Source organism: Sturnira hondurensis, unplaced genomic scaffold (genome assembly GCF_014824575.4).
Source record: "Sturnira hondurensis isolate 20B ecotype Veracruz unplaced genomic scaffold, ASM1482457v3 Scaffold0006413, whole genome shotgun sequence".
NCBI lineage: Eukaryota > Metazoa > Chordata > Mammalia > Chiroptera > Phyllostomidae > Sturnira > Sturnira hondurensis.
Genome location: NW_028079044.1, coordinates 49,004,595 through 49,026,499, shown reverse-complemented (window position 1 = coordinate 49,026,499; position 21,905 = coordinate 49,004,595). Strand labels below are relative to the sequence as shown.

Below are 21,905 nucleotides of genomic sequence, written 5' to 3'. Positions count from 1 at the left end.
GTGTGCCTCTGTGCAATTTGTCCCAATACTGCCAGGTGGTTCCCAAGAGCTGCTGACTAGTCCCCTGTCCTGTTAACAGGGTGTGAGCTTCTGTGTCTGCGCAATCACCCAACACCTAGCGTCCCAGGGCCTGTGCATTTATGCCAGGCTAATAGGTGTCAAGCGATGTCTCATCCTGTTTTTATTTTCATTTCCCCAATTTCTGATAAGGACCCAGTCCTCTGTGTCCCCACCAGCCTCAGTCTGGTCCCGCCTCCACTTCCCGGTTCACTCTCTTTTGCTTGCCTTTCTCTGCTCCCCCGGCCGCCCATCTAGAATAGCAGGCTAAGGTCGCGATGGCAGACCTGGCCGTGACATCTCACCTCGCTGGGATCCAGCCTGCTCCAGCACCCATAGGCGGTGCCACTTCTACTGGGGGCCTTCACCCTCTGGGCCTCAGAGTCTCACCTGCCAGTCAGGGAGGAAACTTGAGAATTAGGTGAGATCATTTATGCAGTGCTGGCACGTCGTAAGGCTGAGCAGTGGTGGCCGTCCGGAGGTAGGGCCCTTGCAGTCCTGCTTGGTCATTATCTGCTTGCCTGGCTGGCCTCCACAGTGTGGGAGGACCCCAGGGTGGGGCTGCCTACCGCACTTCCTTCTGTTTTCAGCCCCCGGCAGTGCTGGGCAAACAGACCTTGAACACATCGTGTTAGCCTCACCGGAGGAGAGTTAAGTGTCAAATGATGGGTTGGCCTAGATGCCTTCCAACCCTGAAATTCTATGATCAGGAAATTACCCAGGAAAAAGTTCCCCTTGCTGAGTCCTTTCTAAGGTTTCTCAATGGGACTTGATTACACACTGCAGGTAATTATAGGAGGCTTCAGTGGCCAAGAGCTCTGTGTGGCCTGATGGCTGTTGGCTGCATTTTGGGGCCTATCATCTTTCCACTGTCCAGGCAGTTGGAGTTCTGGTGGAGGCAGGGCCTCTCCCTTCAGCTGGGCAATGGGAAGCAGCTCCAGGGGACCCAGCCTCAAGTTGGCGGCCCTTTACTATCTATCCTGGGGGATGGCAGGTCAGTGTCTAGTGGCATGTGAGTAACATCTGGCAAGTCATGGGGAACAGGAGCAGAGGAGACTTTAAGAACTTCCAATCCAGGAGTCACAGTTTCCTATGCCCACAGGGGCTGCATGAGGAATATCAATGGATAAAGAGGTTTGGGTAAGGCAATAGGGAGTAGTGGGGCCTGTGGCAAACTGGAAAGCTCACTAGGTTCTGACAAAAGGAGATGACTACTGCTCAGTCCCTGGGGAATGTGAGCCTAAGGTCCCTGGACCATTCCTTCCTTTATGAAGGGAAGCTGGAGTGCAGATTTTTGGTGAAGTTTTCTGATTTTTAAAAGTTATAGCTGATTTAATTTTTTTTCAATTGCAGTACACCAGAGACAAAACATCCCATGAGGCAAGAGTTTCCTGAGGTTACAGTGTTTATATCCTCTGATTTAGCGCAACATTGGACAGATTGGGAAACTGAGGCTCAGGATTTGAGGACTTGTCAAAAATTGCCAGAGATGTAGTGACCCCAGGGGATGTGAAGCATGGCCCTTTGTGGCTTAGTCTGGGCGTATTGCCCACCGCCCTGAAGGTCTCCTCACCATCACCTTTTCCCAAGGAGGAACTGAAGCCCAGAGGAGGAAAGAGGCTTGCTCAGAGTCACACGGCTTGTAATGGCTGAGTCCAGCCAGGCTGCGGCTTCTGGGCCCTCCACTGTGGGGCGCTGTAGCCACTATGCTGCCAGAAATGACCCTGGAATGGCTCCACTGAAAAGCCTGACTGGGAGCTTGGCGAGGGCAGCATTCTGACTCGCTGCCCATCTGCGGAAAACGGCTCTCATACCAGTAGGCAGGAAGCGACGGCTGCCCAGGGAGATCCGTCCCTGCGTTTGCTGAGCTAACACTTTCAGCCCTGAAGGTTGCTTGGCAACCTGGATTCAGGTACTGACCCTGCCTTCTGCCTGCAGTGTAGCCTTGGACAAGTGACTTCCCCTCTCTGGGCTCCCCTGCACAGGGGCTGGCCCTAAGGGCACCAAATACAAGGTTGTTTGGAGGATCGACTGGCTCAATCTCCACACAGTGTTTGAAACAGGGCCTCTGTAGGTACTTAGTAAGTGTTAGCTCTTGTGTGTAATGGGCCAGGCACACAGTAGGTGTTTGGCGAGGACAGTCACCCTTCTGCTGCTTTCACAAGGACCACACACTGCATGCACACCTCCTTCCTCATGTACCTATACGGAAAGCCCCAAACCCAGGGAACCTCTCGTTTTCACCCCGGGTCAGCTTTGGCTTGCTGAGAATTTCCCAAATGTTGAGCTTTTTAAACCCCTGAGATGGATGTTACTGCCCGAATGTGCCGGTGAATCAAAGGGACCGGGTCCGGGTGCTGGATGACGATGCCGGAGGTTTAAAGTTTTTCTCTCTTCGCCCTCGGTCTGCTGTGGCCACGGCCACTTCTCATCTCTTTGAAAAAGGTTGCTCTTTATTCACATGAACCCGCAGTGTGAGAACGTGGGAAGAAAGAACCAGAGGGTGGCCGTTACATCCACTCACCTGTCGTTATGTTGGGCCGGTACTCCCCACGCCTCTGGGAGCCTGCGTGCCATTCGGTGTGTGATAACAACGAGGGCCCATGGCGTCTTCACTGGCTCATGCCTGATAGGGGAGCCTTCACATGGGAGTGCAGAGAAACACACTGGGAAGTGGGGAAGTGGGCTGATGTTCAAAAGGCCACTGATGGNGAGAACGTGGGAAGAAAGAACCAGAGGGTGGCCGTTACATCCACTCACCTGTCGTTATGTTGGGCCGGTACTCCCCACGCCTCTGGGAGCCTGCGTGCCATTCGGTGTGTGATAACAACGAGGGCCCGTGGCGTCTTCACTGGCTCACGCCTGATAGGGGAGCCTTCACATGGGAGTGCAGAGAAACACACTGGGAAGTGGGGAAGTGGGCTGATGTTCAAAAGGCCACTGATGGGTTTACTCTCTGACACTGCAATAGCCAATGGGAAAGGGGGTCTCGGCCTGGGAGCTCCAGTGGGGACAGGCATGCATCAGGTTCCCCCAGGACAGACCTAGCCCAGAGGAAGTCACTAGAAAGGGACATTGTGAGGGATCTGTCACCCTTGCTAATTTGCTGGGCGACAAGCCACTGTCCTCCTGGGGTGACACGATGAGGCCCCGCTTTCCTCTCGGACCTCATCCAGTAAAAGTGTCCTGTTGGCTCAGCAGGCTCCCCCCACACGGGCCTTCGGGCTGAGTCCGAGCTCGGGGCTGCCTGGCGATGTGACGCTGACTCACCCCTCTCCCTGAACTTGGTCCCCCAGCCCTGGCTGGACACTCCCCAGTGCTGTCTTCACTGTCACCCCGTCCTGCAGGTTGTTTACTGCTTGTGTGATGTGGTCACCGTGTATCACCAGCATCCCCATCAGGGCCTGACACGTTCTGGGCCCCAGCGAGCCTTGGCTAGATGACCGACCAATGGTTGTTCTTCCGGTTGTTTGCTCTAAAGCTGAGAGTCTGGGCCAGGTGCTTGAGGAGCCTGTCTGCTCTGGAGAAGTCCCTCCGAGCTTGAGAGCACTTCCCTTCCTGAGAGCCTCGGCTCCAGCTGGCCTCGAGCAGGGCTCTCCGTTCCTCCCAGCAGAGCCAGAGGCCAGGATCTGGGGGTGTGGAGCCCTGGGGAGACTCTCAGAGGAGGGGACTGGGGAGGGCAGGGGCGGGGCAGGTGTGGCGCAAGGACGCGCCCCCAGCTGGACCACGGGGACCCTGGAACATCTGCCACAAGGCTGGTTCCACATTGAGGGAAAGAGTCCTCGTGCAGCCTCAGGTCTCTCAGTCACCGTCTGGGGGCTGCCTGGGGTAGGCATGGTCGAAGGAGGGGGTCACCTCCAAGGCGAGGCATCTCCTGTCTGACGGGGGCCAGCTAGGAGCTGCTAGCAGCAAACAGCCAGAGTGGCTGAGGATTGGTGGCCTAGCCCAGAAAAGCCCATCCCACAGTGTCCCCTCCATAGGGACTGGCACCTTCCAGGTAGCCTGACCCCACTGCGCTGAGCCCCCGCCTGACTGAGGACAGGAACACCTGAACCCTGCCTTTGCAGGTGAGGCGACCCCTGGGGTAACCTGCTACCTAAGGCACACCCAGCACCTCTTGGTTACCAAGCCCTGCCCCTCCCAGCTGCAGCGGGTGAGTCACTGAGGGACGCTTAGCCATGAGTGACAGGCTGGCCATCCCCTAGCCACTGCGTACATGGCCCTGAGGCTCACCTGCTGTGAGGTGTTTCGGATGTTGGTGGCAGGAGAAAGTGAGCAAATGACACAAGCTGCTTGTTGGAGAAAAGGCATTACTTTTAATTAAACCGTATTATGATTTTTTAAGCCCTCCTGACACGTCATTTCCACGAGAGAGTCAGAGGCAGGTCCGGCCCGTCCTGGGCTTCGGCTGCCCCGTTGGCCCCTGTGTAATGTTAGCGTCCTCGGGCCTCGGGTCATCATCCATTATTGACGCCCAGAGGGCAGTGGCTTGGGTGAGCGGGAGGGGGAAGCCCAGGCGTCTTGAGCATTTAGGAAGTTCTCTTCAGCCCCACCCCTGGGGGAAGGCAAGTTACACACCTCACAGGTAACAAGACCTAGACAGCGTGTGGCTGAAGCTGTTGTGTGTCCACAGGGTACCGTGAATACCAAGGGTATTATTGTCTTCCGCCATTGTGGCTTAAGGTGGGCCCCCACTCAGCATTCAGGAAGAAAGCTAAACCAAGGATATCACCTCCCTAATCCCCAGCTGCTGTTTCCTGCCAATTAGAATATTCCAGAGTCAGGCCCCGCCCCCACCCCCTGTGGTTCTGGACTTCCCACCAGCCCCCTGCACAGGCCTCTGTCAGGGCTGCAGAAGGGGCTTTGACTGGCAGGCTTCCAGCCGCCCCCCTGGCGCTCAGCACCCCTGGGACCCGGCTAGGCTCCCCCATCACTGAACCTCAGTTTCTTCCTCTGTCCCACAGGAAGCCAGAGCTACCTGGGGGCCTACTGTGAGGTTTAACGGCTTAACTCCGTGCCTGGTGCAGGAAATATCTCAGAATTAGAGTGCACGGTCCTGACCTCTGATCTTTTGTCTCGAGCAGGATGTGGTCCGAGAGGTCACGCAGTGCAGGGCTTTCCTGAACAGTTGGCAGCTCGGAGCTGCCTGACGTTCAGGTCCCCTAACTCGCACCCGGTGCTCTGCAGGGGTTCTCTCCTCGCCCAGCGGCTCCACGGCTCTGTCACCCCACACGAGCCCTTAATATTGGCTCTGTGTGCCGGAGCAGAGCACACTCTAGGCACACCGTGGTTAGACCTTCACGCCCTCTCCCTGCGGTAAGAATGAGCATTGTTTTCTCTGTTTTTCAGATGAAGAAACGGAGGCTCAGAGAGGTTAAGGCACACCCTGAGGTCACACAGCGGGTAAGTGGCAGAGCTGGGATTTGAACCCAGCTCTCTTTGGCTCTGGAACCAGTGCTCTTAACTGCCTTGCTTTGTCTGCCTTAAACTGTGTTGAAATGATCGTCCCCCCTCCACCTTGATGTGGGGGCCTGTGACTTGGTGACTATTGTGTGTCTCCCCGTGCCTCCTAGGGCACCCAGGTCACACACGGTAGGCAGCCCATACTTCTAACAGGTTTAGAAGGAAACCCAGTGTAACCCCACGTGGTCGGGCAGCGCTCAGGTCAGGGAGGTTCATCCAATCATCAGAAAGCTCTGGTTTACAGCGGCTCCCCCCCCCCGCCCCCGTAATGGAGGTTTTACCGTATTCAAATGCATCCAGTTGCTGACTCGAGTCACTACACGAGAACTGCGTTCTGCCCCGATTATAAAGAGGACGTACTCCATGGATGTATCTACAGGTAGTTCAGAGGATGTGTGATTCTCGGTGATTCGAAAGTAGGGCCCTTGACCTCGTGGTAGGAAGGTGGGCAGGGAAGTGGTGCAGGTGGGGTCCAGCATGGGGCCCCCACCCCTCATTGGTTAGGCGCCCGCCAGGGGCTGACTCCCCCGTCAGCCTCCCTTCTGTACCCCGCTGCGTGCCTCTGACGGTATTTGGGTCCTCCTGCCTCTTGTGTCCCCTCCCTCCCGCCACCAGGGGTGCCCTAGTGCTGCTCCCCATCTTCGAAACCTACTCTTTGGAAGGTTTCTTAGAAGCTGTTTCTGAGAAATCTCTGAGAACGAGCCAGCCCCACTTTAGTGATGTGGCTCCAAATGAGCTGCCTGACTGGGCCCCTCAGGTCTCCAGAGACACCCTGTGGGACAGAGGCAGGAAGAGGGCTTGGCATCCTTCTGGGGCCACCAGCACGGACAGTGGGTGCGGTCTGTTAAGGGCTTTGGTTTTCAAACCAGCTCTGGGGTGGTGAAAAGGCCCCACAGCCGGGCTTGGGCCCCCAGCCCCGCTGAGGCCGGGAGAGCTCCGTTTCAGCCTCCACTTTCCGCCTCAGTGCAGGTCCAGTTTCAAGGACATTTGAAAACCACTACCTAATGGTGGTGTTGTTGCCCAGAAATCCAAAAAGCAGGTTAGGTCTGGCTCTGCCAGACCGCACCATGGGGACCGTGCCCACCCCTTCCCTTCGTGGGGCCTCAGGTTGCCCATCTGCAGCTCCATAGCCCCTAACCAGCTGGGGCAGCAACGAGCAATCTTTGGTGATGCGCATGCAGACTTTTTTTTTAGAGAGAGAGGGAGCGAGAGAAACATCAATTTGCTGTTGCACTAATTGATGCAGTTGGTCGTTGTTTCTTGTGTGTTCTTGTGTGTGCCCCAACTGGGGATCAAACCCACAACCTTGGCACATGGGGACGATGCTTCAACCCACTGCGCTCGCTGGCCAGGGCCTCATGCAGGTTCTCTAGTTGACAAGGCAGAGCTGTTGAAACAGAGAAGGGGGAGGGAGTGTGTGATATTGGACACAAGCACTCCCACCCTCCATGGGTATCCCGGTCAGGACAAACCCAGAGCCTTCCGCACGCCCAGGTTCAAGGATGAGCCACTGTGGCCGAGTTCACTCCGGCAGAGGTCACTCCAGCCTTCCAGGAGGCCTCGCCATGGCTGCGGGCTGTCTGGGAGCCAGACCCATGGGCCCTGCAGTGGGGCTGGGTGCCCCATCAGATGCTGTGTACCCCACATCCTGCCCAGGCACAGAGGAGCCTGTCACACGGGACTCACACTTTCCTGCCGCGGTTCAGGGCAGCTGCACAGATGCACAGTGTGGTCTGTAGTATTTTTGGTGTGTTGTTTTTGCAAAGGCCAGAGGAAGTCTGCATGCTGAGCCCCACGCTCCCTGCCCTACAGATGGACGGCTGATCTGCTCAGCAGGGCACAAGCAGAGCTCAGCTAGGAGAGGAAACCTCGGGACACAAGGTCCCAAGATCAGAGGCGACCCACACTGAGCTGGACACTGTCCCGGGCTCTTCCTGGGCAGGGCTGATTTGAGATTGCTGTTGTGACCATCCCCATTTTCCACAAAGGGGACCCTGAGGCCCAGCCGTGACCAGGACACCTCACATTTGATGACACACAAACCAGAATGAACCTCTGCTCCCTGGGTTTGGAGTGCTTTTCACTCTGCCCTCAGAGCACAGGCACCAGCTGGGCAAAAGTAGGTTTTCAGTTGTTTGTGGGGAAAATAACATAATAACAAATAATAATAATACAAGAATAAACGCTCTCTCGCACTCTCACAACTGTAAACCTGCGTTTGCCCATGCCTGTACTGGCCGAGGGTCTACCACTGTTCTCAGTGGAGTGGGCGGCGCACAGAGGAAGTCCCTGCTTCCTGGTGAGGGGGGTAACAAACAAGGAATTCCAGACACAGCAGAGGGCTGTGAGGGCTGTGACAGCAGAGGGCTGTCATTTTGTGCTGAGGGCTGTGAGGGAAAATGCAGCCCAGCGAGGTGATGATGCTGATGGTGGTGATGTTTCAGAGTGATCAGGGAAGGCCCCTCGGAGAAGGACTTTTGGGCAGACCCAGGAGCGCAGCAAGGGAGCAAGCAGCCGTGTGGATTTTAGAGTGAGAACCTCCTAGGCAGCAGGAATAGCATGTGCAAAGGCCCTGGGGCAGGGACTCTACTTGTTGTACTGTTGCACTCTTTGGTTCCGATTCTCTCTGTGTCTGCCTCCCCATTCTCCCACTGACAGCTGCTACTCTGTGTTGTCCCCTCCATCTGTCCTCTGTAAGGGTCTGTAAGGGTCTGGTGGGGGTAGCGGTCGCGTAGCAAGAAAAATCGAAAAGAATCGAATGGGGCAGAAAGGAGGTACATCTCCCACAGGAAATGGCCCGTCTCCTTCCTTCCGCCTCTCAGCACAGTCCACTCGGGTGGCGTTTGCAATGGTCCCTGTGTGTTTTTGGTGGAAGCACATGTCCAAACCAGGGCTGTGAGTGTTTAGTACACTGTAACCCGCCGTTTCAGGCCCTTCTTTCCAAACAGTGCAGGGACTTGGACTCCAAAACTATGGAAATAGAGCAAGAAATTGTGTAGGAGCTCACTGCCGACCTTGAGCTGACCTCAGGAGCAGAGCCCGGGGTGCAGGCAGGGGCAGGGGCAGGGGCAGACCTCGGTCCAGCCGTGGCCAGGAGCAGGCTGTGGTCCTGGGCAGGCCCGTCCCATCTGGGGGCAGTCAGTTCTCCCTACCATCTGTGCTGGCAGTGAGGCCTGTCTGGCCTCCAGGCTGGGCATGCTGGAAGGGACATGCTTGGAGAGCTAGGGTCTCCAGGTTCTAGTCTTGGTGCCACCAAAGACTCATTTGCCACCTTGGGCAAGTCCCATCTCCTGCCTGAGCCTTGGGCCTCATAAATGGCAAAGAAAGCAGAAAAGTGAGGCCCTCCTTCAGTTTCTCTGACCCTGAAACGCCCCGAGACCTGGCTCTGAGGCGGGCCGTGGCCAGGCCTGGGGATAGAGCCTCCTGGCAGCTTCCCTCTGATTTCTTAGAACTGGGGCCCCAAGAAGGGGGCACGATCTTGGGGTCCTGCCGAGGGCATTCAGATAAAAGTTTGGAGCAGTTCTCGCTTCTCCCTGATCTGGGGCCTGCGGCTGCCAAGCCAGAAACACATCTGTGAGCAGAGGAGTGTGTGTCTTTCCTCAGGGCCCAGAAGGAGTTATTAAATCTTCCATTAACTGAATCTCATTCAGCTGGAAAAATAATCATCAGAAAGTGGTTCTGCCTGGTTACTGGCCTGTGAGCTCCTTTAAAGTTTCCCATAAGGGATGATCAGAAAGCTTTTGCACCGTGAAACTCGGAGCCTGGCCCTGCCTGCCTCCTTCCCAAAGAGCAGGCAGCCGTCTGGAGGTTGACCAGCAGGCCCATCGTCAGTCAGCATCGCTGGGTTACCCATCTGTCCACTTGCCCAGTAAACGGCCCCTCATGGTGGGCCAGGGCCGAGGGTACACTCCCAGAGATGCAGAACGAAAGGACACACAGTCTGTGCCCTCGACCATCAGGCTCAACCTGGCCACGTGGTCCAGTCGGTTGAATTCCAGAGAGTTCTCGCTGAGCTCACTCTCAAGTCATGAAAATGCAAACATTGAGAAACTGCCCCTTCTCTATACTCTGTTTCACCCAGTGTCTGCCCCCACATTCATTGGTTGAATGTACTCTGTGTTCACGAACTAAGGCTAACGTCTCTCTTAAAACCGAATCCCATTTTCTTCTTGTCCATTTCACCGGACACATCTGAGTCTCACAGGGGTCTCCCTGGGGCGGTGGGGAGGGGTCAGGGGTCTCCCCGGCAGGCAGCGCTGGAGACCTGACACTCACCCGCTGGGAGGAGGCATGAGATGGAAAGTCGCTCCATCAACGAGGACATGTCATTGATAATAAAATGCTCTAATAGGTGGAAAATAGAACAGCCTTGCTGTTAAATCTGGGATTGGATTTGATTTTCCTTATGAGCTCATCAGTTAGCCTGTCGGCGTTTCGTGGATGTTGGCGGAAGACATGAGACTCCTGGGTCAGAGACCGGTGACTTTGGTACTCACGGTACAGCCAGCAGCATGAGTGCCAGGCTGGTGTCAGCTCCCGCTTCACCCCTACGTCCCAGGGGGCGGGCCTCAGGGCCTGGGCCGATGTGGGCACCTGCGGTGAGTTTCCGAATAGACCCAGAACGCCGAGCTTGGGGAAGCCACTGTGTGTAGCAAAGAGAAAGCAAGCCATTCCTTCGCGTTTCATGATTCATGGCTGCAAACACAACCCTAAAAACTGATCCAGACAAAGAACCCGCAGGGCATTTCCTTCTTGGCTTATCCTGAAAACACGGATGCACACGGGGCCCGTGGAGGAGCGGCTTCTGACACTGAGCCGGCACTGAAGGAGTCTGGGCCTGAATCCTAGACCTGGCACCCACTACCTGTGAGGTTAGGCAGGTTGCAATATCTGGGCTTCTTTTAGCCTTGGTTGTCTCGTCTGTACAATGGGATGATACCTACCTTTCAGGTGACGATTAAAGAATATGTAAGATCCCTCTTCTAGGAACTCCGTGGGGAACAAGAGAGTCTCCGAGGCCAGAGAGCTGACTTGCAGGGTCTTTTCTGCTATATGTAAATATGTTATGTTGCAAGACAAAGACGGGAGAGACAGGGAGGGGGGTTACCCATCATGAATCAGGAATACAAACGGTTCAGGGACAGTCTCTCCAAGGTGTGGACATTTGACCCAGCATCCTGAGTTAAGTAAAGGATATCTTAATATCTGTGGGCAGAGCATTCTTGGCAAAGCTTGTAGCCTGTGCAAAGGTCCTGTGGTCGTCGTGCTTGAGGCCAATGTACCTTGAGCAGAGAAAAGCATAGAAAATGGAGTCAAGACAGCAGGCAAGGCCCAGCTCTTGCAGGCCCTTGTAGACTATGGTTAAGACCTTGGATTTCATTCTAGGTGTGGAGAGAACCCACTGGAGACTTGAGCAGGTTAGAGGCATGGGCAGAGGACAATGTGGAGAGGATGTGGAAAGGCGTGAGGTCTGGGAAGTGATTTTGTCCTGGTGTTACCAAGAACCCAGACTGTCAGTGCTTCATGGACCCTGGGCCAGAGGTGAGGGGCGGCTGGAAGGATCCTTTTGCCTGCAGCCTGAGCTCGGAGTGCACTCTTTACATTTTAGGGAAGAGGTGATCCTTTAGGCCCTGGGTTTTGGATTATTCGCCTTCGTTGCTGAGAATGAAAGTGTCCAATGGGCAGCTGAGTCCACAACACACACACAGACACCTGCCTGCACCTGCCTGTATCTTCCTGACACAGGTGTTGGTCATTCACCGGGAGCGGGAAGGGTTGGGACCCCAGAGGCAGCCCAGGACCCCAGTCAGGACGGCCGGCCAGCCCTTTTTCTGGTCTGGTACCCCCCCCCCCACAGCCTTGTGTGGGCCCTGCGGCAACCCAGGCACTCCCGGATGAGATCTGCATTGGCCCGCGTATGGAGGAGGGAGATTTTGGGAGGTCGCCCTGCTGGCGAACCCTAAGTGCTGGGACCCTCAGGGGAGAGCCCTGCGGGGCCATGTGTGGCCCACCACCACCAGAAACACCCCTGGACTTGGCACCCCATCCAGCTTCAGTCTCCCAGACCTCAGGGCGACGGCCTGCTCAAAGCCCGCCTCTCACACTGCATTTTAGGAGGAGATGAAAGGAAGCAAAATGGACAGAACAAGAGGTTCTGAGGGTGCTGTGTTCCCTGAGTGGGAGGCCCTTTGACGGGCGGCAGGGGACACGCCGAGCAGCCTCCTGCCCCCAGCCCTCAGGAACCGTGACAGAACGGCCCCCTCCCTGGGGTCCCCCTGTCCACAAAGGCAGCCCCTGTCCTGGGGGTCAGGACTGCTGACTCTCTCCTGCCCTACTTGCCTCCCCCATTGGGTAGAGGGTGAGTAGCAGTTGTGTGCACCTTTCGTGGAGGGGGGAGGTAGGGGTAGGCAGAGTGAGGGTACAGTCCCCATGCTGGCGTGGGCGGGTGACGGGTGCCAGCCAGAGCTCCTGCTGTGAGACCAGCTCAGGCCGAGACTCCAAGACTCCTGCGGCTCTGCGGCTGGGCTGCTTGGGTCCCCTTTAAGCTTCACTCTTTACAAAATGTACGACCTGGGCCTCTATTTTCTCATCTGCAAAATGGGCACATGAGTCGATTCTGCAAGGTCATAGGACGAAAGCTCTGAGAGCTGTCCTCAGCAGTCAGTGCCAGGAGCAGCCCCTCTTGGTGGGGTTAATACGGAGAGCAAGCAGATGGGCTGGCAGCCCTCACCAGGGCCAGGGCGCTTCGCCGCAACCTTGCAATCATTCAGCACTCCTCGGCACGGGTTGCTACATTTCTGTTTTGTACACCAGGGCCCAGGTGTGGTGTGGTGTGGTCAAGCGGCTTGTCCAAGGTCACACAGCCAATCAGGGTTTGGAAACGCAACTGCCATCAACGTCCCCCTTTCCACCTGGACCAGTGTTGTCCACCTCTACGCCCTGCTGGCCCCAGGAGCAACCCTGAGCAGTTCCTTGGACCTGCCCGAGCCCCTCCATCCAGTAAGTGCTGGACGATGATAGAAGGTTGGAGGCAGGGCCAGGGGGCTGCCAAGCTCCAGGGGAGGGGAGACAGAGCCTTCTGGGAGTTCCCCAGTCCCCCCGACCCCCTATGTGGTTGAAACATACACACTGCAGGGCTGGCCACCAATGCAGGCTCAGCCAGGCCAGTGCAGCCTTGACCATGGTTGGATCTCAGGTCAGCCCCCCACCTCAACAGCAGCCACTGAACAAGTGTCCTTGGTCCTCGCTGTGAAAGAGGCACCGCCTCACAGAGCTGTTGTGATGGCGCTGTGAGCACCCCGGGGGAAGTGCCCAGCTTGGTGCCTAGCGCACAGCTGCAGCCATGAGGGACAGGTCCCCGAGCCTCCTTCCCCAGCGCGTGTTGGTGTGGGTTTTGTCGGGACTCGCCAGCTATGCCTGCACGCAGGGAGATATCAGCTCCAGTCTCTCACTCTCTGCGTGGCTCCGAGGACCCCTGCCCCTCCAGACTGTGGGGACACCTCCCACACCCTCACACCATGTGCCTTGTCATTGCTGCTGGCCTGTGCGTTCTTGTCTGCTTTCTGGGCTCTGCTGTCCCAGGCTGCCCCGTGCTCTCTGCTATTTCCTGCTGGAGCCTCTCCAGGGCTGGCTGGTCTCAGCTTTTCTGGATGCTCCCTGGACCCTGGGGTAGGACCCCGGCCCACCTACTGCAGACCCCGCGTTCCCAGGCCTGCCAGCAGCCCGCCCTGCAACCCCTTGTCAGCAAGACAAGGTTTCCCTCCTTCCCCAAGTATAGGGCTCAGGGTGGGGCAGGGCCAGAGTGTGCGGAGCCAGGTGGGCGGTTCTCTTGCTGAGCTGAGCCCCCCTCTGAGGGGGGCTCTGGCGGGGCTGGTCCAGGGTGGTTTTATCCCAGGGACCCCACTAGACACCCTGACACCCCTCCAGCCCCAGGGTGCTGGGGAGGGTTCGTGCCAGACGCATGCTTGTTGTCTTGGGCTGCGGCCCATCTCAGAACACGTGGGTGGGTGCTGGGCCCCTTGCCATTCTCCTCCAGGTTTATCCTGCAACCTGAATCCCGTACTGGGTATCACCAGTTATGTCCCCTCCGCCTCTTTGGGAGCCTTCCAGATGCCCCTGTCAGTCAGAGTTAAAAACCTCCCGGTGGAACCAGGCGCTGGGAGGGAGTTCTCCTTTAAGGCCACGCTGACTCTGTGAACCTCCACTCCAGGCCAGCCAGGACCCCAGCCTGTCACTCAGGCCGGAGCTCTTGGAACCAGGGACAGGCCCCGAGGTGGGGTGCAGTGGGGCTCACACTTCTGAATAGCTTATTTTTTTGCCGCGACTTCCACACCCCCAAATTGGGGAAATCCCTTTTTTCCTCCGGGAGCAGCTGTCGGCCTGGGCGTGCCTGCCGTCTGTGAGACTCCCCAAATTCCTGACCGCATTTCACGCCTCGAATGTCGTGTGGGTGTCTTCGGGCTCCGAACTCAGCGCCCCTCAGTCCACACACGTAAGAAGGTTTGCAGATTTAAGTTCCTTTTGTGCGGCTCACAGCGTGAAAACGTACCCAGCCCCGTGTCCTGTGACCCCGGCGCTGGCTCATTGTGTTTCTGAGGGCCGCCCCTCCAAACCGCCCGATTGTGGATGTGTTTCTGAGCCTGGATTCGTGCTTTGGGAACCCTTTGTTTTCTCCTCCAGCTCCCACCAAGGGGCATGGGAGAGGCACCAGGAGAGAAGGGTTTGCAAGCCCAAGAAGGTCTCTCCCAGCCTGCCAGTGGGTTTGGGGACATGGGCAAATGGTCAAGTCAGTGCAGGACAGAGTGGGGAAACTGAGGCCCCACGGGAGATGGGCTGCCCTGGGCACCAAGAGAGGGGGGTGCACACCCCTCCCGCCCCGCCTCCACCTACTAATTGCTGCTCACAGGCCATCAGTGGCTCCCCGTCGCCTTCATCCCAAATCCACATCCCTGAAGACGTCTGCGACCTGGACCCACCCACCGTGACCACTCTGAGGGGCACCCAGCTCTTCTTCACTGTGCTGGGTGCCCCCATCACCACCGCCACCACCATGTGCTTTGGGGAGCTGCCTGGTTACCCCATTCTCTCTGCTCTCCTCCCTCCTTGTCAAAGCCCCCTGTCTTTGAGGCTCCTCCTTTCCGTGGCCACCTCCACAGAGCTTCTCCATCCCTTCAGTTGCCATCAATTGGCCACTGTGGCCTCTGCAGGGCCATGGAGTTCCTTTGGAGGTGCCGGTCCCTGGTGAGCCCAGAGTCACCTACATGAACGGCCATGCCCACCTGTTGGTCCCCCCTCACTGAGGCTGGGTTTCTCTTGGGCAATGTTTTCCAGAGGATCTGGGTCTGGCCCAGGCAGTCCAGGTCTGGGCCAGCTTTTGGGTGACTCAGTGGGTGGAGCTCAGACAGAAGGAGGAAAGGGGGCTGTCATTTGGTGTGCCAGGCCCTGAGCTGGGTACCCACAAACCCTGTGCTGGCTCATGCCGTGTTGCCGAGGAGGGATGGTCCCTGTCCTGCTTCGACAGCTCAGACGCGGGCTCAGGGGACAAGCCCCGCCTGGACCCCACTCGCGGGGCTCTGCCTGGGCTGGAGGCCGGCTCCTTGGCAGGTCGCTGGACTGGCCTGGGCCTCTGCTGCCACCTCTGAAAGGCGAAGCTACAACCCAGCACCAGAGCTTCGGCTGTCACGGGCTCAGGCAGTGTGACCCACAGTGGTGCTTGGAGCAGGGATGGTGAAGAGAAAGCCCTCCACCCAGGGTGTCCATCCCTCTAGATTAATAGACGAGTCGGTGCTGTGTGTGGCCACCTGAGAGGCAGGGATGGCTTAACACCTCCATTGTGCAGTGAGGGACTTGGAGCTCAGGCCATGTTGTGTCCCTGGGGCCAGCCGCCGAGGGCTCCGTGCCTCGCAGATTTTCCCGTGCAGGGCCCCTCCCCGGCCGCGCAGATGGGCCCGCTCCCAGCCCTCTGCACCCGTGGCGCTGTCTACTCTTCCTTGGTTGGGTCTCGGTCCCTGATGCCTTTCGAGCCCCCTCCCCTGGGAGGTACCACACTAGGGGGAGCTGGGTTGGTCTTGGCATTTGCGGCATGGTTCTCCTTTCTGCTCAGACGCCCTTTTGCTGTGTGGGACTGGAAAAGTCTCTTCCCCTCTCTGAGCTCAGCCCCCACCTCGGTCAAAGTGGGTGGAAGGATGCGGGTGGGGTGTTAGTTGCACCCCCTGCAGGAAGAGGGGAAGCACTGGAAGGGAATTCAGTAACGACACCTAACGTGTTCAGAAGCACTCGAGATGCGCCAGGTGCCCAGAGGCTTCACCTGCACGGCTCGTGTCCTTCTTGGCACAGCCCCGTGGGGTGTGGGTGCTGTGCCTACAGATGAAGAAACTGAGGCAAAGCGTCAGGCCAGGGGCGGGGTGGGGGGCGGGGTGGGGGGCGGGGTGGTAAAACAAAGCAAAGCAAGTCGAGTCCAGGGCTACTGAGTCAGCCAAAACCGAGGAACCGGGGATCTGGACCAAAGGGAGGTACAGAGAAGATGGCAGTTATTCTGCACCGCCCTTTCCTGTGAAAGCTTTTGCCGGGACTGAAGGTGCTTGGATCCAGAGCCGGAGAAAGCAAGTGGCCACGAGGCTCAAAGGCTAGACTGAGCTTCGGCCATCTCCCCGTGCAGGGACACAGGGATCAGAGGTGACACCTGCAAGGAGGACACACCTCGGTAGGCATCCCAGCTGTCCTTGGAGAAGGGCTGGGCCCTATCAGGGAGGGTGCACCAGAGATGCCCACCACCACAGGGGACTAAGGGGTGGCCCCCATCGTCCGAGTCCCCGTGCGGAAGAAGGTAATGGGCCCGAGGAGGAAACATCCTTCTCTCCAACCGGCGCCTCTGCATTTTCGCCATGCACAGTATGAGCAGTTCTCCAGGCCAACGGAGGGTCACCCGATGGCCAAAGAGAGGAAACAGGCAACAGAAATAGACGCACGTGAAACAGACCCAAGTGCCATCCAAATGCCACAGGCCGAGACGGGGCCGTTTGATTCACTGTGGTAATTGACTGCAGGGCAGTAGAGGACGAGAGGGAGGACTCCACCAGAAAACTGCCGCTTTCACAGAGATCGCGGGGATGGAAATGCCGGCCCTGAAAAGTACGAGGCGTAAAATCGACGCAGGGCACGATTCAGACACGGTGGGCACAGCAGACGAGAGGGTGAACGAGGTGGTGTCCACCTCAGGAAGTTGGACAGACAGCAGAGTTCAAACCCGAAGAAATCCCAAGAAAGCAAATCCTAAGGAGAGCAGGTCTCCGTGGGACGGAAGGATTAGCCGTGGTGACGTGGAGGCGTTCGGAGGACGCAGAAGCCTGGGTCGTAGTGCTGGCCCTGCCTCCATTTCACTGTGTGACCTTGGACAAGTCACTTGCCTTCTCTGGGCCTCAGTTCCCCCTTTCAGGGAAACATGCGTGATCACCCATTTTGCCCCGTTGGTGTGTGTGAGGGTCACAGGGAGGGAGGCTGGGCAGCTCTTTATTAGAAACGCTGATCTTCCTGCCACTCCGCAGTGTTCGCCCACCATCCCACCAGCACCCATAGGCCGGGGGTGTGCCCAGCCTTGCACTAGCTGCCGCACAGTTCAGCAGGTGTTTGGTAGACGCCGGAAACGCACCCCGTTCATTCATTCGGTGTTCCCGGTATTTAAAGCAGTTGTCAGTGGCCAGACCCGCCGCCATCTCTCTGCTGCCAGGGAAGTTGACCTTCCTTATGCGTCTCCTTAAGGAGGTCCCTACCTTCCGAGCCCTTGCGTGGCTGTCGGTGGTGACCCTGTTAGACTGTTCCATGTTCTCTGCATCCCTCCTGCAGAGAGGACAAGGAGCCAGGGCCTCCCCCTCCCTCTCCCCTCGCTCTTTGTTTCAGGAAGGTGTGGCCCACTTGGCAGGCGGAGATCCTTGGCCCGCGGCGTCTTGGTCCCGGTTCCATCTCAGGGAGCCAGGGCTGGGGTTGCGCCTGGGTCTCGAGCTGCCTCCCCGAGCAGAGGGCAGGGAGGTCACGCACACCTCCTTTCTTCCCCGGGGCCCGGGGAGGGGTGGGGGGGGCCTTCTTGCTTTTCTGCTGGGGTTTTTTCCCAGTGTTTTCAAAAGCACTAATCGTTACCAGCCCAGGAGCCTCTGCTGGTAAATGGGAGCCCCGTGAGTGCCGTGGCCTAGGAAATACGGCTACCAGGCTGAGCCAGATGTGGGGGGAGGAGGGTGTTGCCGCCCCCTGCCCGGATTCTGCCTGGATTCTGAGCTCAGCCTCGCTCTCAGTCTCATTCCACCCCTGGCATGAGCTGGGCGCATTCGTATCTCACACGGAGCCAGGACGTGCTGGGGAACCTAGCCTCTTATCCAGAGTCTTGTTTGATCAATGTCATTTATTGACGTGAATTTGTCTCTGCCCTTGCTTGGCAATGGGATGCAAGGTCAGGAAGAGCATCAAGGGCCCCACTCGTCCTAAAGACAAATGCAGTGAGACCCTGTCACCCCTCAGCTCAGACCCTCCAGTGGGCTCTGCGTCACTCAGAGAAAACCTAGTCTTGGGGGCAGCTGCCACAGCTGCCACACACCCTCCCCCGCCCCCCCCCCCACGTGCCTGCTCCTCTCCTCCACGCTGATCAGGCATGCCAGCCTCCTTTCTGCCACCTTAGAATCNGCCGGCACCCCCCCCCCACGTGCCTGCTCCTCTCCTCCACGCTGATCAGGCACGCCAGCCTCCTTTCTGCCACCTTAGAATCACTTATCATGCATCTCAACCACCTAACTCAGTGCCAGCTCAGCCCAGGGCCCAGCAAAAACACACAGTGAGTGAATTGGATGGGTGGGCAGATCTTGCTTGATTGACAGCGCTGAGATGCGAGCACATCTCTTTATCAGCCCCATTTTGCAGTTCAAGGAATGGTTCAGAGAGGTTAGGTATCTTGTTCACAGTCACACAGCAAATGGGGGGTGCAGCATCCTCTGCCTCAGTCTGTGCTCTCGCTCAGGTGTCTGCAGCGCCAGCCCTTGCCTTTCCCCCCACTCACTTCTGCATTCCTGATGCCATGTGTGTGCCAGGTGACAGGGACACAGTGAGTGAGACTGAGCTTCTATCCTCATGGAGCTCCCAGCCCAGGGAGGAAGGAGACCGGTAAGTAAACAGGGCAGGCAGAAGGGAGCCAGGGCGCTGTGGACACCCAGGGAGGCCCTTCCTCGTGCCAGGCGAGGGCAGGCCTTTCTCAAGGCGTCAGTGCCAGCTCAGCCCTGAAGGATGAGTAAGCACCCAGCAGGGTGGGACGGCTTTTCTGCACAACGGGGTCAGCTTGGGCAGGAGCCCGGAGGCAAGAGCGAGTGTGACCTGTGAGTCAGTTGTGTTGCTTCAAGTTGCAAGCAGTCTGCTTTACACAATAAAGGGGATTTATTATCTCATGTCCCTGAGAGGTCAAAAGGTAGGGCAGGCTGCAGGAGCGGCTAGATCAGGGACTCAACAGCACTTCTCTGGTCCCGTCCAGCAACCCCCTCTTCCATGAACAGGCAGAATGACCGGCATGACTCTGACTTCCACATCCAAACATCAGACGGATCAGAGCAAAAGAAAGATTCTGCCCTTTGGACAAAAGTCGGGGGTTTCACTTTGATTGGATAGAATTAGGGCACGTTCTCATCCCTAGACCAACCTCCAGGGTAAGAGGGGTGGGAACCTTCTGCTGGCCGGTTAAAGTGGAAGGAGCCGGCCTCAGAAGGTTAGTCTGGCTCCAGCCCTGCTTCTCAATGGAGGGGCTGGGGCTTGGCTGGAAAGGGAGGGCCGTGGTCCCCTTTAGGTTCCAAATACAAGCCAGAGACAGTAGACAGTGGAGCGGTAGGCAGATCGGAGTGACCCTGCCGACTGAGCTGAGGCGCTGAGGAAGCTGCAAGGGGCCGGTGTGGGCGTGTAACCATTTCCGAGCAGCCTCTCTGTCTACCCAAAGGTAATTGCTCTCCCTTCAAACGTCACTGTCCTGGAAGAAAACGTACCCTGCTTGTTGATGATCTACAGGTGGAGGATGGGGGAGACTTGTTCAGACAAGTAGAGATGGGGGCACAGTCCAAGCAAAGACCAAAAGGGCTCAGTCCTGGTCAAGGGCAAAGGTGTGACCACAGCTTTCTCTGCAGAACCTGGACGACATCAGTGAAGTCTGGGGACCTGTGGTTGCTTCCTTTGGTTACCAGTGCTCCCCTTTATGTCCTTCCAACTCTGTCCTCTGAAGACCGGTGACCAGACAGGAGGCCACCTTCCCCACAGAGCCCCTGTCCCTGTGCCCGGTGCCCTGGCCCCTCCAGGTTCACGGAATCAGAGGATTGTGGGTCTGGATTCAGACCTGCTCTTCCTTTCCCAGACAACATGGGAAACCCCTATTTCTAAGCTGGCGGTAGACTTTGAGGATTATCTGAGTAAATAGATTTGTGTGAAGAATATGCCATCATGTCTGGCTTTTAGTGGGTCGTCCAAGAATACTCGTTTGTTGAAAAAGGAAAATTAAGGTTGAACAATTGCCTGATAGACACCGAGAGCTCAGCAGCTATCATTTTATCTTATCTTCCTAACCATTCATTCTGTAAGTGGATGTGGCATTACCCCATTTTACTGAAAGGAAACTGAGAGCCAGGAAGGCCGACAAACCAGCATTTGAACTTGAACTTGGGCCACCTAATGCCCACTGTGTGGGACTGAGGATAAGTGGTGGAACCTGAATGCCAGGGTGCACGGAAGCTGGGACGAGCCCCTCAGCACGTCCTTTACGTTGTTGGCGTTGGGATCTAAGTGGACTGAAGGGGGTGGGGGGAGTGTGTCCTCAGCAGTTGCTGCGACTGTGTCATTGACTCAGTTCCCGAAATTGGGTTGAATGCTTAACTGTTCTAGGAAAAATGGGTGGGACACCCGGGTGTCCCTCACCAGCCTCGCAGAAATAGGCCTTGATGTCTCATCGTATATGTGCACAGGCCAAGGCTCAGCAGATAAAAAAACCATTTGTAGTCTCCCGCCACGTCGGCTTGAATGACCAAACGGCAGGTAATAGAATTTATCCTGGAGGAGGTGGCGACAGAGACTTGTTTTTTTTTAAACACAGTAATAGAATTTCGTCTTGTTTTCTTCTTCCTTCTCTGTGCAGATGACAGACAACCCTCCGTGCCTTTGTCAAGCCAACCGCCTGACCGCCACCTCTCTGGTGACAGCGTGGTCAGGCAGCTCTAATTAAGGATCATCGCACACCATCCTTTCCAGGGGACAGTGACAAAGACAGCTTCCTTCTGTCCTGCACTGTGAACCTTCCTTCCAGGTCCTCGCCCCCGAGGGACCTGACACCGTCACCAAGAGTAATTACCCCTCAACGCCTTTGGACGGAAAAGGAAATCACTGGTATTATGTCCGATGAACGTTTCATCAGGAGACAGTACCCGTGGTCTGAGGTTTGCTGACGGAGCAGCCCGCATTATTTCTGGAAGAGACAAATTTTGTGCAAGAAGAGTCATCCCACCCTGAATGGTCCACGCGGCCTTTGGGTGTCCGTCAGCAAGACGAGGGGAAGGCGGCCATAGCGGGGCTCGAGGCCCCCGGGAGTCCCTGCCTGGCCTTGGGATCGATCCCCATCTCTGGGGCTTTTCTTCCGGGCTCCTCCCCAGTTAGGCACGATTTCCTCCCACCCATCCCTGGGAGTCCTCCTCAGGACGGCAGACATGGCGACCGTAAGGAGAAGGACCCTCAAAGTACTCACCCTCCTCGTCTTCTTCGTCTTCCTCACCTCCTTCCTCCTGAATTACTCCCACATCATGGTGACCACCACCTGGTTCCCCAAGCAGATTATCATCGAGCTCTCGGAGAACTTCAAGAGGCTGATGACCTACTCTCACAGGCCTTGCACCTGCACCCGCTGCCTCAGCCAGCGCGGGGTCTCGCCCTGGTTCGACGAGCGCTTCAACTGGTCCGTGCAGCCGCTGCTGACGGCACAGAACGCGTTCTTGGAGGACAACACCTACAGCTGGTGGCTGGTGAGAGCTGGGGCAGAGTGGGGGCCGGGGGCGAGCGGGGACCCCGGCACCTGGGCCCACACCTGGGGCCCTGCCGGGCTCTTTGCAAGAATCACAGTATTTGTCATTCCTTCACTCGTGTGTTTATTCAAAAACTACTTACTGAGGATCTTCTATGCGTAAGCCAGAGCAGAAGGCGCTGTGAGGACACTCTGGCCCGAGCACTTCGCAGTGTTGGGGTGCACAGGGGCACCGCACTGGTGGGGACCTCCACTGGGGCCGCTACCCCAGGGGTTTTCGGAGTGTGGTCCCACACCAGCAGTGGTGGCCCCATGGCCTGGGAGTCTGTTGGGTGGGCAGGATGTGGGGCCCAGCCCAGCCCAGCTG

The 21,905-nt window shown here is 57.2% G+C and overlaps 1 protein-coding gene across 3 annotated transcripts in view; it reads left to right on the top strand.

Annotated features, from left to right (window-relative positions):
- Positions 1–21,905, top strand: part of ST3GAL1 (ST3 beta-galactoside alpha-2,3-sialyltransferase 1) — a 63,813-nt gene that overhangs the window by 31,865 nt on the left and 10,043 nt on the right. For 2 of the 3 annotated variants that reach the window (XM_037048592.1, XM_037048590.1), the window contains one exon: positions 20,663–21,539. In XM_037048592.1, coding sequence (XP_036904487.1) covers positions 21,228–21,539 — 312 coding nt within the window. In that variant the 5' untranslated portion in view covers positions 20,663–21,227. Of the gene's footprint in view, positions 1–5,433; positions 5,461–20,662; positions 21,540–21,905 lie in introns of those variants that run through there. The other variant, XM_037048591.1, reaches the window with a different exon arrangement.